The 14,559-nt window shown below is 40.4% G+C and overlaps 1 protein-coding gene and 1 long non-coding RNA gene across 2 annotated transcripts; both read left to right on the top strand.

Annotated features, from left to right (window-relative positions):
* Positions 1 to 6,281: 6,281 nt before the first annotated feature.
* On the top strand, positions 6,282 to 9,526 carry LOC148040816 (auxin response factor 18-like). The gene is made up of 3 exons (XM_087667518.1): positions 6,282 to 7,936; positions 8,114 to 9,147; positions 9,260 to 9,526. Exons 1-3 carry the CDS (start codon positions 6,668 to 6,670, stop codon positions 9,327 to 9,329), a joined length of 2,373 nt encoding a protein of 790 aa, XP_087523644.1. The 5' UTR covers positions 6,282 to 6,667; the 3' UTR covers positions 9,330 to 9,526.
* Positions 9,527 to 9,681: 155 nt separating this feature from the next.
* LOC148040815 (uncharacterized) lies at positions 9,682 to 10,978 on the top strand. The gene is made up of 2 exons (XR_015688803.1): positions 9,682 to 10,226; positions 10,356 to 10,978. It is a non-coding gene; the product is annotated as an uncharacterized LOC148040815 (long non-coding RNA).
* Positions 10,979 to 14,559: the final 3,581 nt, after the last annotated feature.

The raw sequence follows: 14,559 nt of genomic DNA, 5'->3' as shown, positions 1-14,559 counted from the left end.
AAGGTCGAATGCTCAAGAAACCATGCTCTAATACCAATTAAAAGGTGAGAAGGATTGAAGCTTGCACGGGAGAGCTATGGCAACAGGAGAGTATGAGAGAGAGAGAGAGAGAGAGAGAGAGAGAGAGAGAGAGAGAGAGAGAGAGAGAGAGAGAGAGAGAGAGAGAGAGAGAGAGAGAGAGAGAGAGAGAGACTCACAATGTGGAAACTCCAATAGTCACAATGTGTGACTAGCTTTCCCTTTATTCATCTGTCACTAAAAGGATAAGTGACGGTGACGGGAGCCCACCACCTGTAGTGTGTAGTCACGAATACTGTCAGTGTAGTAATACATGGGTGGCTAGGCAAAGACACCTTTACCCCCAACACTCTTCCTCTCTCCTTTGCTTATTTTTGTTTTATTGCTCTCTTCCTTGCTCTCATAAAGCTTCAAGCTCTCTTCCTCTCTCCTTTGCTTATTTTTGTTTTGTTGCCCTTAAAATGTCGCGTTCGGGTTTTTGGCCCTGTTTTTTTTTCCCAAAATATCGTTGCTATTGACACTTTTCGTGTTACAAATAATAGCACTGCCACTTTTCATTAAAAACAACTATTGATATATCTTGTGCCCTTGTACAGAAAGTACACTAAATAATACAAGTGTCTAAAAATAATACAATGAAGCTCTTTAAAATAATATCTTTTCAAAACTGAATTCAACACTTACGCTTTGATTGTCTTTCACATTTCATATTCGAATGATAGTGAAGGTATACAATGTAAAAGGGTAAACATATGGAGCCACATCTACCTTTGGACTTAAAATTTTTGTCCAACCTATGTTGTTAGCCACCTAATTATTTAATGATCACATGTTTCTTGTACATGCCTAGTTTCAAATGTATGCATATATAGAGCCACTTTTCATTATAGAAATTTACAAATCAAAGTGACTTTGCATGATCTATCTTGTAATATCTTTTTATACATTGAATATCTTCCTTTAACTTGACTTAACATAAAGCTTCATCATTTCCCTCAAGATCCGCTTGCACAAGAGCCTAGGAGTTTTTAGATGCCTTAAAGTAAGCTAACGTGATTAGTTTTTTGACTAAAGAATACCAATTTTCCTTAATCTCAATGTCTTTATATAATGGATACTATCACTTCAAAAAACATGCACATCTTAGTTAGAATAACAGTAAATTCAAATGATCCAATTAATTTTAAGTGTTTTAAGATGTCTATAATTCAAAGAATTGCAAACTAAAACAATATGTTGTTTAAAGAAAAGATAGTGTAAGAATAACAACATACATATCCTTAAGGGGATTGACATCAAGCCTAATCATGCATAAAAGCAACAATAGCTTGAGTCAGTGCTATAAACTAAAGAGAGCTAAGATCCTTAATAGATTGCTTCATCATTATGTGGACATTAACATATGTAGCAATGTGCTCTTTACCTTATTTGACATTTGACTTTTGGTTTCTCACAATGTCAAATCAAATGATGATCGCAATTAATAGCCTAAAAAATGTATATTTCCTTCCCATCTATTATAGGAAATATCGACCATCTATCTATGGGCGATGTGAAGCATTACAACCACTTGTGCTTTTTTGGTTGTTTAGAATGCAATGACAACGTGGATACTTCATTTATTGACATTTGAAAATGGGAACTAAATGAATCATGGACTTTGAGCACAAATGTTATAAATCTAGTAAATGCGTGAAAATAAGAAGTACTCTTCTCATTGATCAAATCAATGTGAACTTGAGGTCAATCTAACATGCCAGTGAACTTCATAGTATAACTTTTTAAATGAGCTGGCATGATTTGTTAAATAATGTAAAATTCATGCATTAGGGGCACGAGCCAACGTGATGATAGGATGGTTTTTTTGGGTAAATTCAAAACATGCTCGGAGTCAAATAGCCTTCTTATTTCTTACAAAAGGATAGTTGACTTGCACACTCAAAGCAATGAGGCAAATGAAAAGGTGCAATCAAATTGTCTAAGTATAAATTATACAATTTTTAAATGGGAACTAAGAGTAAAATGTGGCATGGAACTTCACTTTGTCATAAAGGTAGACTAGGCATGGCGTTAAAATATATTAGACCTTTTTACCACTAGAACTATTCCAATGACAATGCCTCAATATAAGGAGGTTAATTAAGAGTTCTTTGTAGATAAATATATTGGGTCTTCAACATGACTTATTAGACATCACTTAAAGCAAAAGGAACATCGTAACTCACAATACATCTTCCTATGAGTGCATACGTATGTGGATTTAGGTGCATGCAATGGAGATGAAAATGTAACAATTACACTTATGAATAATACATGGCATTATGATTGTCACATGTCGTGAGGGAGTAGTGGAGGGAGAGGATACCCCCACTATGTAGGAATTGCACTATTTATGTCCTTTGTTATGATTTTACTCCCCATCTATAGAAGTGTGTTTGATACATCCACTCTTTATGTATGCATAGTTTTAAGCATTTTTCTCACATGATACCACATCTATAATAAATGAGTAGCTAGTGGAAGGCATGGGTCAATTGTACTAGATTTGTAAGCTACAAGAAAGTGGGGGGAGTCGAGGGGCTTCCTCAATCTCTCCCAAGGTTTGGGAAAAAAATTTTGAGGAAGAGGAAGTAAATCCTTTTCATCATCATCTGAGAAGGAAATATCCCCTATCAAGACAATATCTTATACATAAATTTAACAAATATAACTATATTTTGAGAAATTTGAAGAGGATTTATTTCCTTCTTCCAAAGAATTGAGAAGGATTTTTGTCAAGGTGAACAAATTCTAGGTTGACGCAAACCCGAGCAGTGATCTCTCCCATGAGCATCCTCACAATTGAAGGTGTTATCTCATTTTGTACATTGACTAATCCATTTAAAGGCAAAGGGAGTCCAAATAAGAGTTACTAAGGAAGCACATTAGTTGTAGAATCTGAGATCACACATAGCCCTCAAGTGCAAATTTACCTAATTCAAGATCACTACCCCCTCACACCTATGCGGTGAAAATGCAATGAAGTGTGATGTGTGGATATTGAACATGTATACCAAAGAGAACTAGGTTTTCTTAAATATTCCAAATTGTACAGGGGCAAGTTTTTGGATTGCTAAGAGTTTACGAATGTAGGTTTGGAGAATAGATTTCTTCTCTCTTTCTGGAATTTCATCAAAACTCAACTTGCATAGGACTTCACATGATTAGAATCGAGAAATCAAATTCTATGTAGCCTATGAACACAACATTGTATTTTGCCACCAAATCCAATCTTATTTTGAAAAAAAAAGTCATCAAAGTTGCACCTACCCTTTGTTATGGACTTCCTTATTAGAGTAATTTTTAAAAAAAAGAGAGAACTAGATGTGAATTATTAGTCTACTTGTAAAGCTTATGCTTTGGTAGCATATAAATCACATGTAGCCCTTTTATCATTAGCTACTTACATAATCTAATCGTGCTTTTAAACAACAAAAAGTCTCTTAAAGTTAACAAATGCATATTTAAACACTTTTAATAACAATTTAAAACTTATTGGACGAAGGGGACATTCCAAATAATTTGATGTGGTGGCTATCTTTTGATACTTGGATGATGCACACTCAAGTTGTAGCTTTAGTGATCTGGATGAAAAACTATTGTACTTTTATTTGTACATAGTTGTCATGGTATGTGTGTTGTTTGAATGTGTTTGAAAGCGACCATAATAAAGTAAGCAACATTAAGAACATCCAGTAGGTCGCCCTCTAAATTTGTTTGTGACTTCAAATAAAGCAAGCTGATTTGGTTAAATCACACACAAAAAATACAAATCTACAAAAAACAGAGAACATAAAATCTAGGAGTTTAGTAAGAGCTTGGGGGGTTTACTATATGTAAACCCTCTATATCACGTGCGTTCAAGGCCTATTACAAAATGCCCTTATTTGTGATTTTTTGAGAAATGAAATGCATCCCTTTTCTATTCAATCTTTAAATGATCCCTTTTTATGGCACCCTTATGTATATAAAAAATGTGTAAAAAGCATTTTTAAAACCCATTCTTTTGAATTCATGTGATGTGCTCACATGTGTATGAGTGAAATGGTAGCTCATTTGTTTTGGTTGTACCTAGCTACCTAGCTACACTTGACCATTGAAAATAAGCACTGATCCAATGTGTTTGTAAGATATTAGTAGCTAAGACAACTGGTTGATATATTGTCATTACTGTTTGGCTAAAGTTGCCATGCCAAAGGGATAGTTGATTCCCTCAAAATGATGCAAATATCACGAAAAGCTCCACTACAACACGATGTTGTATTATCACAAGAATCAACCTTTAAAGCCATGTCTTACCAATGAAAATGTTGTTGTGGGAAATCATGATTGTTGGCTTTCTTAGATAATAACGACTATTACCAAAACAAAGCATTCTCATTCCTATGTTGAAAGAACAATAACACTATGTCCATGATTTATTTGAGGACTTGAAGCATTTGAGTTTACCAAGAAGACTTGCTAACAAGCTGGGGTAAGGATTTCGGTTTTTTAAGGAATCTTTGTGATTTCTTGAATGAAGGTTTACACCCTATAAAATAGGAGGTCCAAACTTCTAACTTTTGTTTTTTGAAAGGAACTTGACAATTGAACATGAAGGAAATACACGAGTTAAGACGTATGTGAAATGTTGGTTATTAGATGTGCCATGTTGGTTTTGGTAATTCAAGTCCGGGACCAGTTGATGTATTGATCTATGTTTGGGACCAATTATGGAGGTCCTATATGGAGTCTTTATGTTGGCATGAGGTGATTGCTTACATGTGAGTGGAATGTCGATGGAAAACGAATAGGTTGTTGGTCATGTATGGTGTGTGGATTTAGTGGATGAATGTAGTCAACATATGTATGTGCACAAACAACTTTAGAAATCTAAGAAAGGAACATCATCTCCAGAAATTGGTCCTAGCTAATAGGTGAATCAAGGAGGAGTCCATGTTAAGGAATCGTGTGATTTTAATAAACATTAGGGGGAATATCTAAAGGAAAAGTTACTCAAAATGGAGAAAATTCCAAGAAGAATATTGTCATTTATTGCATTCAAAAAATAATTTTAAGGTTATATATTATTATTTATCACGAATATATAGAAGACAATAGGAATTGTAATAGCCTATAAATGTGAATGTTCAAAGAATTTTTGTTTTTCAAAGGGATCCATACCCCTAAGGAATCGTGTGATTTTTATTAAATAAATATTAGGGGGAATTAAGAGTTGCTCGAAATGGAGAAAACTCCAAGAGGGGAAAATTTAATGGGAGGAGAAAAGAAGGGAAGAAGACACCCGACAAAGGCGCAACGAAATCCGCCGATGTTGGGCGAGGCTGGCGTTTAGCGGGAGCTTGTCAATGGCGGCAAAAAATTCCCGGCGCAGAGAAGAGGAAAGATAGAGGGGGAGAAAAAAAAAAACGAGGAAAATAACATTTAAAAAAACGAAAAATGAATTATGAGGAAAAAAACGAGGAAAATGGCATTAATTAAATGAATTATGAGAGGAAGAAGAGGAAAAAGGGCGAGGAACGTGGCATGTGTCCGTTCGGCCGGTCAACATCCAGCTTTCTAAAAATTCCACTTATCTTTTGCGAAAATCTTAAATTTTTTTTCTCTCTGCCTTTTTCTTATAAAAGTTTCTTTTTCTCTCTCCCTCTCGGACTCTGATGCCGATTGTCTTATGCCGGGACGAGGCGTGCGTGCAAGCGTGCGGGCGTGCGTGCGTGGGCCCATGCCCTGCCCGATTGTTTTTTTAATGAAAAAACCCGTTTCCTAAAAAAAAATTAAAAGAAGCAAATTTCCCACGCGAAGAGACCCTGCGTTCCTGCGAAAAAAACCATTTTCCTGTTTCCAGGATAAAGAAGAAAGCGGTTTTCTCCACGCGATGGGATTTTAATGTCTGTTTCTGTGTTTTTTTTGTCATGATTTTACAAAATCTTTGCGTGTCGGTGTCGCGCTGGCCGCTTGTGGTTGCGCAAATTGCCATGATGTCGCGCGCGGCCGGCCCGCTCCCCTTCTTTTGACTGGGCCCCTTCTCCTTTCTTTTTATTACATTTGCCCGGACATCTCCTCCTTTTTTGTTCCGTGAATGTCCTGAGACGACCATCGACACCCAAAAAACAAACAGCAAACCGCCACACACAACGCGGCTTTGGGCACGAGTAAACAGGCATTATGCAAGGGTTCTCCTCATTTTATAATTTAGAAAAAAAGGCGAGGGCCGAACGAAATTGATTATTAGTTAAAACTCAGGCCCTGTTCTTGCGATTTGACCAACACAGATTTGCCTCTCTCTCTCTCTCTCTCTCTCTCTGCCTCTGTGTCGTTCTTCTCTCTCTTGCACAAAAAATCCACAGCAGGAGTGTTTGTGTCTGTCTGTCTGTCTGTCTGTGTGTCTTCTGTCTTTGCACGAGGCCGCGCCAGCTGGGGTTCTTCTTCTCCTTCCATACCTTCGTATTCTTATTCTTATCCTTCTCCTTCTGCTTCTTTTTCTGTCTCTCTCTTTCTCTCTCTCTCTTTCTCTCTCTCTATCTCTCACCCCTGCGATTTGTCGGAGCTCCTCGCCGCCATCGCTGCTCCTCTTCCCACCGACACAATTGGGACGTTGTTGCTGCCTGGGATGCCCGGGCCGTTCTCCATGAGCGGCAGTAGCGCAAGAATGGACGAGCGGACATGGACAGCAGCAGGCTCCAGGAGAGAGAGAAGCATTGAATCTGTGGCAGACAATGGCCGCAGCGGCGGCGGTGGCAGGACTGGGGCGGGACACGGTAGAGGAGGAGGGGGAGGCGGCGGAGAAGGGGGGGAAGGAATCGACTCACAGCTGTGGCATGCCTGCGCTGGTGCCATGGTTCGCCTTCCGGAAGTGGGAACCAAGGTGATCTACTTCCCACAGGGTCATGCAGAGCACGCTGCCTCGCCGCCCGAGTTCCCCCACACCCTCAACCTCAGCTGCACCATCCCCTGCCGCGTCCTCTCCGTCAAATTCCTCGCCGACATAGAGACTGATGAAGTCTACGCCCGCATCCGCCTCCAACCCGACCCTTCGGCCGTCTCATCCGACCCTTCGCACGACGAACCCATCTCCCCTCCCCCCCCTGAAAAAACCTCCTCCTTCGCCAAAACCCTCACTCAAAGCGATGCCAACAACGGTGGTGGGTTCTCCGTCCCTCGCTACTGTGCGGAGACCATCTTCCCCCGCCTCGACTATTCCGAAGACCCACCAGTCCAGATCGTCCTTGCCAAGGATGTTCATGGCACTGTGTGGAAGTTCAGGCACATCTACAGAGGCACTCCTCGCAGGCATCTTCTTACAACTGGCTGGAGCAACTTTGTGAATCAAAAGAAGCTTGTAGCTGGAGATGCGATCGTGTTCCTGCGGAGTGTCAGCGGTGAGCTCTGCGTTGGTGTGAGGCGCTCCACCAGAGGAATGACTGGTGGTGGGGACTCGTCATCCTGGCATTTTTCCTCCCATCCTCCTGTGTCAAGGTGGGAATTGAGACCTCCTGAAGGGCAATACCATCATCTCATGGGTGGCGCAGAGGGGAACCGTTCAACGAGGGTAGTTCCGGACGCTCCCAGCTCCACCACCAGCTTTGCACGGAACCGAGCTAGAGTAACCGCAAGTTCTGTCGTGGAGGCAGCTACTCTGGCTGCCTCTGGGCAGCCATTCGAGGTTGTATACTATCCCAGAGCCACTATCTCTGAGTTTTGTGTCAAAGCACATTCAGTGAGGGCTGCCTTGCAGCAGAACTGGTCTCCCGGTCTGCGCTTTAAGATGGCAGTGGAGACTGAAGACGCCTCCCGAATAAGTTGGTTTATGGGTACCATCTCTAAGGTCCAAGAAGCTGACGCTATCCATTGGCCTAACTCACCTTGGAAGATGTTACAGGTACGTATTGGTCCAGAGCGAGGTTTCTTACATGCTTATTGGAGTCCGTAATGGTCTTGTGAATATTTCCCTTGCATCTTGTCATCCTTCTGCTTCTATGCTAGGTCATTGGATCAAACTGCTAGGTCATTAGATCAGTGGGTATTTCAGTCTCAAGGAAGAGGTCTGCTTTTGCAGGTGACATGGGACGAGCCAGACTTACTGCAAGGCATTGTGAGAGTAAGTCCTTGGCAAGTGGAATTAGTTTCTCCAATGCAACTTCCACCCTTCTCTTTACCGAAGAAGAAAGTTCGGCTTTCGCAGCCCCCCGAGCTCCAGCTTGACAGCCAGGGCATTATGGGCCTTCCAATGGCAGCTCTTTCTACGAATGTGCTGGGGCACATTAACCCTTGGCATGGTTTCACAGATAATGTTCCTGCAGGCATGCAGGGAGCCAGGCAAGATCTGAGTTATGGGCTTGTGATGCGTGATTTTCGGCCCAATAATCCTCAACCCAGCATTTTACTGGACAGTCTATACAAGCACCAGGAGCCTTTACACGTGGCTGGCACAAGGGTATCAACGGAGTTGAACATGGGGGGCTTCCCACATCAGGGCCTTTCGAATGCGCCAAATCACTGTCAGAGGATGTTGGCAGTTGGCAGTTCATCAAACAATGAACCGGCTTCAAGTTCCAATTCTTTGAGTTGTGAAAAGGGTGGAACATCTGGCTCAAAGGGTACACCATTTCTACTATTTGGAAAGGCCATAGACACCAGTCAGTCAGTTATGTCTCAACCATCACAGCTGTCAGGTGGAAGCTCATCAGATTGCCAAGGGCATGAGACAGCCTCTGATGCAACTCAATCAGAAACCTTTGACAAGCTTCACAACTTCCTCCCTGGGCACGGGAAGGAGTCCAAAGGCCAGCGGGAGACCTTGGATTGCTCCTCTAGTGAGGTTGGCACCTTAGACTGGTTCAAAGAACGAGGGAGTGTTTTAGACAGGGAGAAAACTCTTTGTCTTGTAGATAACATGTTTAATCACTGCAAAGTTTTCAAAGAAAGTGATGATGTAGGCCGAACGTTGGATCTCTCTACTGTCAGTTCATATGACGAGCTCTATGAAAGACTGGCATTAATGTTTAGTGTTCAGAAATCAGAGTTAATGCATCGGGTTTTCTGTGAAGACAGTTCAGGGCATTCAAGGCCTATTGGTGATGAACCATACAGGTTAGGCAAGAAACATGCCATTTTAGTTTTCTCCTCCTTCAGTATATGGAGTTATAGATAAAAGATATAGCAACTCTGATTTGGCTTCTGACCACAATCTGCCATTTTGCAGGGATTTTATTCAGCAGGTTAGAAGGCTGAAGATAGTTTCTGATTCCAGCAGTGAAAGCTTGTCAAGGTGATGTTGGAAGATGCCAGGCCGTATGGCAAACAGGACCATCATTGTGATGGTAACTGTCACGAATGGATGAGTAAAGACAATTCTGTAAGCATAAATGAGGTCACCACAAGTTGCCTGACCTGATATCGAATTTGAAATGGTGTCATGCTCCTATAGCACTTCTTGTAAGGAGAATTAAAGGCAGAAGCCCACTTTTTATGAGAGTCTCTCTCTCTCTCTCTCTCTCCACACGTGCACATGCACTGGTTTTCCTGTGGTGGGTGGGTAAGCAAGTCTGAAAGTTGGTTGGCACTTTGAGGTTGGTTCTGATGACATCCATAGTACATACATGTCACAAGTGCAATTGCTTATTAAGGATCAAAGGCTTGTTTGTTGTATGGGTACTTTGGAGAGCTAGGCTCATTTGTTTATTTCTCGGTGAAAACACTTAGTTTAATTCCCTTGTAAACTCAATGAAAATCAAGTTTGCTTCCCCCTAGTTATTAAATAGAAGGGTATATCTCAGGGTATATGCTAAGCTATATCCACCTTTGGAAGAATTGGGGATATAGCATGAAAAATGTCAGCTGCTTTGGACATTGGACAGGTAACATTAGGGTGGATGGCAACATGGTAAGTTCATATTGACTTGGTGCTTTGGACACTTGCTAAGTACGATGGATGCCAACATGGAAAGCCGATGTTCAATGCTCATGCAACAACATTTTTCTAAACAATGTGTAGCCTTTTGGAGAGTTGATGTGAAGGGCAATGCTGAACCTTTGCTCCTTGGATGCATAGGGACAAGCTTGATTTACCCATCAGTTCAGACATGAATATAGATGCTGCACCAAATTTTTGATCTATCTTCGGCCTCTGAGAAAGCTGGTGATATAGCCTTAAGGATTCTAAGGAAAAGGTAAGTGGCTGCACTCAACTTTCCATTTCCAAAGTGTCGGATATTTATGCAGGTCTAGATTCTTCTAGTGGTCCTTTTCATGTCTAGCCTGTCTGGCAATAAATGGCAGCGGCTTTTATTTTACTGCAGTTCACAGGCTAGAAAATCTTCTCTGGCAGCAGGCAGCATGCATGAGGGCACATGCATAGGAGTAGGTCCTGATAAGACATTCAGTGACCCTGCTGGTTCCAGCCCCAGAGAGTAACTGAATGTCGTGTGACTAGAGTATCTCTCGAAGTATATCAAGGATGGTTTCTTTTTGATTATTTGTGAGATTTTCTCTCTAATGAGGCTGCAATTTTCATTGGGTGGTTAAAAATCTAGAATAAAAGGATGAATTTGTTCAGTTATGGTGTTTCCCATAGGTACAATCACATTCAGAACAAATGGATCAACTGTGTATCAAGCACAGTAAATCCAGGCCAGCGACGTGTACCATATGTGAGATTGTTATCAATCTTATGTCTTGACTCATGCCTACTAGGTGTAGTTTTTTGGCTCTGCTTATTATGGCAATGCAGCATGGCCCTCAATTTATTAGGGTGCAAGGGCTCGTCTCACTGGAACAAGCTCTCTCTACAAGATGCTCATTTTTAAGCAGAGCTTGGTTTAGCTAGTTCTTGAGAAGCTGGCAAGCTGTGCGTCGAATCATAATCATAATTTTATTTCATCGAAATAGTGGCACTTCAAGAACATTTCTTATCTGTACATGATCCAAATCCATTGACGGAGTAAATATTGGTAGGCTTCGCACAATGTATTGAATCAAAGTATGTGTCGATTAGGAATGTTGGGATAATGTTGTTTGATGAAATTACTGTCTGTTCTGTTAAGGAGTACCATACGAGATGAAAAGTTGATGTGGCAAGGTTGCCCATCACCTTGAAATCTATTAGAAGCCGAGAGGTTACAATTCTCATGGAATTTATGAACACACTTCTGTGGTCGACAGAGTGGATGATGGTCGTAGTTTGTTCTACTCGAAGCCGAGAGGACGAACTCTTTGGTATGCATAAACATGAGTGCCCCAGTTGCAGTTTATTGTATGAATCCATGGTAGAATTGATGGCAGCTGGCCCATTGACTCCAGTGGGATAACCTTGAGTCGGTGCTTGGTACTGACAACAAGCACGCTGTCAGTAGCACGTGTACCTCATTGAGCAACGCCCTGTACATCTGATACTAAGGCTGGGTTAAGACGGAGGCGGCGGCACTGCAAAATATGACCAACTTTCTGCCTCCTTAGTGTGAGCAATAAAGCCGGAGGCACAATGTGTCACAAGAAGGTAAAGAGAGGTTTTTTCTTAGTGCCAAGGCTCTTCCGAGGGGGAGGGGCTGGCAGAAAGAGGGTAGGTCCGGCAGAAAGGGAAGGGAGATCTATCTTAACCATTTGGGAGATGCACGTCAAAAGCATGCCCCTTTGATATATCTTTGTCAGTACTCGTTTGAACCTAGCCTTGTGATTCTCCTTTTGAGGGATGTTATGTGCTTGTCAAGGTGTGGCTTGATGGAGTTGGTCCGTTTTCGTCTTTGATACCCCCATATTAAGCCCGACGTACAATGATATGATTAATCTCGCCTAACTAGAGTTGTAGATAAAATTGACTTGCTTATGGGTGCACTACCAGTTCGTGCCGCCATCTTTGCAAGTGTCTACCGGGGTCTTACTCTTGTTTGCAGTGGCGAAAAGGGTGGTGAACCTAATAAAAGGCAACAACTTCCTTGCCATGGATATGGTGTTGTAGGGCTTAGCATATTGGTTTACCTTAGTGCTGTGCTCCATGGTGGGTTGGATTCTAGCCTCTAGATCACGGCAAAGAAACTCCCACCTAGAGCTTTGCAACCAAGAAACATCTTAGTAATATTAGTTTTCATGTTAAAAAAGAAAGGAGTTGTGATAGATGAGTGGCTTGGAAGCGGAGCTCTAATGGGATACTTCCTTGCTACACTTGCTTTTCCTCTATGAAGTTGCATGCAATTTGGTTATTCTCCCCTCTCAATCACACTCTACTCCAATCTTCACCCTCTATTCAATCCCTCCTACATTCCACTTTCCCCTCCACCAATTGTGACTATGGTGACAATTCTAATCACGTAATATAAGTGAAGAAAGAAGGATGGTAAAAACTTTTTTAAACCTTAATTAAATGAAGGGGAATCTAAAAGGAACTTGCATGTTAGAAGAAAGAGATTGCGAGGATTGAAAGAAATCAACAAAATAGCTGTGTAAATGAGAAGCTTGCTTAAATGTTGTGTAAAGTTCAGTAATATAAGGTCAAGCCTCAATGTTGACATTGATTAGGAAAGTGTCCTGCTACGTGGAAAATTTCAAATTAATTTTTAATATGATTGAAGAGGCTTGTAGCAATCGAATTCCCTAATCTAGGGATTTAGGGGGAATTTAAAAGGAACTTAAATGTTAGAAGAAAGATTGTGAGGATTGATTTATTATTTTTCTATGGTCGAAATAAAATTAGCAAGGAATGTGCTAAGGATGATTAGGTAGTATGGAAACAAATTCAATTCCTAATTATCAAAGTACAATGAATCAATGACACAGTTTGCATATACGGAGTGTAAAGCAACTTGAAAATCAATTGTACATGGATAGCTATACAAATCTTCATGATTTGAACAGTTGAAACAACATTCCCAACAAAGTTAAATATGTATACTATATTAGAGAAGCCACTGCTAGTCGGTAAGTAGTATAGTATGAGGAGCTACCCTCGAAAGATGGGAAGAATCCATAGTCTCCCCATGTAAGCAACATAGTTACTTATATATATAGAGACCGAGCTATGAATTATTGATCAAGGATTAGTATTAGTGTGAAATAGTTAAACCTTAAAGATTTGATGGATTGAGGGTAGGCAAAGATAAAAAATGATTTTGCCAGACAACCCTAGGAAATGCAGGGATAGGAAAGAGTCTTAGGAGTGTAAAATAGTGAATATGTTTATTCATTCTATCTTGTTGAATGCAACAATCACTTAGTGGTTGGCTTGTTACTCGATTTACAGTGGTTTAGTCTTGGTTGGTTATTTTTAGTGTGTTTGTGTAGAGTATGAAATCTCTTTTTTGGGATATGATTTTCTAGGATAGTTGCAAGCTGTAATACGCTAAATATAACCCTAAATCCATATACTTCCATCCCCATCCATATGATGCACATGGGAATGCCATCAATGCCACAAAATCAATCCATAGTGGATGAAGCAAAGGTGGTAGATAACATTGTAAAGTCCTTGGGCAAAATAAGAGAAGAGATAATAATGAGTGTAGTTCAAGCTCCTTTTAAGGAGATTTACTTGAACACTACTCAAGTTGCTACTTCACAACAACAATACTCAAATAGTTTTACTTACAACCCACCCGTATCAAATATTTAGTGTGGGAAGTGTCATGGGTATGGTCATGTGGTTAAAAATTTTAATATTTGATTGATTGAGGAAAGACACATAAAAAGTGATTTAGTTGGACTATCTTAGGAAATGTGGGGATAAGAAAAACTCTTAGGAGCATAAAAGAGTGAATATGTTTATACATTCTATCTTTTTGAGTGCAATAATCACTTTATGGTTGGCTTGTTACCCGATTTGAAGTGCTTTAGAAATGTGGGGATAAGAAAAACTCTTAGGAGCATAAAAGAGTGAATATGTTTATACATTCTATCTTTTTGAGTGCAATAATCACTTTATGGTTGGCTTGTTACCCGATTTGAAGTGCTTTAGACTTGGTTGGTTATTTTAAAGGCATTTGTTTTTCAAGGTATTATTTTCCTAAACAATTGCAGGCTCTAATATACTAAATATACCCCTAAACCCATATACTTCTATCCCTACCTATATGATGCAAATGGAAATGCCATCGATGCCACAAAGTCAATCCACAATGGATGAAACAAAGGTGGTATATGTCATTGCAAAGTCCTTGGGAAAAATAAAAGAAGAGATAATGGGTGCAATTCAAGATCCTCTTAAGGAGATTTACTCAATAACTACTCAAGTTGCTACTTCATAGCAACAGTCCTCAAATAGTTTTACTTCCAACCCACCTATGTGCGAAGTGTCATGGGTATGTTCATGTTGCTATAGAATGCCCAACGCCTTCAAGGTTAGTGCTAGGTCACCCACCTTTTTATACCTTATGTCTTGTCAGTTACACCTTCGAGGTTAGTGCTAGACCACCCACCTTTTTATACCTTATGTCTTGTCACTTGGATACTAACTGCTAGCACAAGATAGCCTAGGAGCAACAACAAGCATGAGTAATGTAAACAAATTATAATTAT

This window comes from Lygodium microphyllum, chromosome 1 (assembly GCF_053477565.2).
Source record: "Lygodium microphyllum isolate KBCC chromosome 1, Lygodium_microphyllum_v1.1.10, whole genome shotgun sequence".
Lineage (NCBI taxonomy): Eukaryota > Viridiplantae > Streptophyta > Polypodiopsida > Schizaeales > Lygodiaceae > Lygodium > Lygodium microphyllum.
This window is presented reverse-complemented; position numbering and strand designations above follow the sequence as displayed.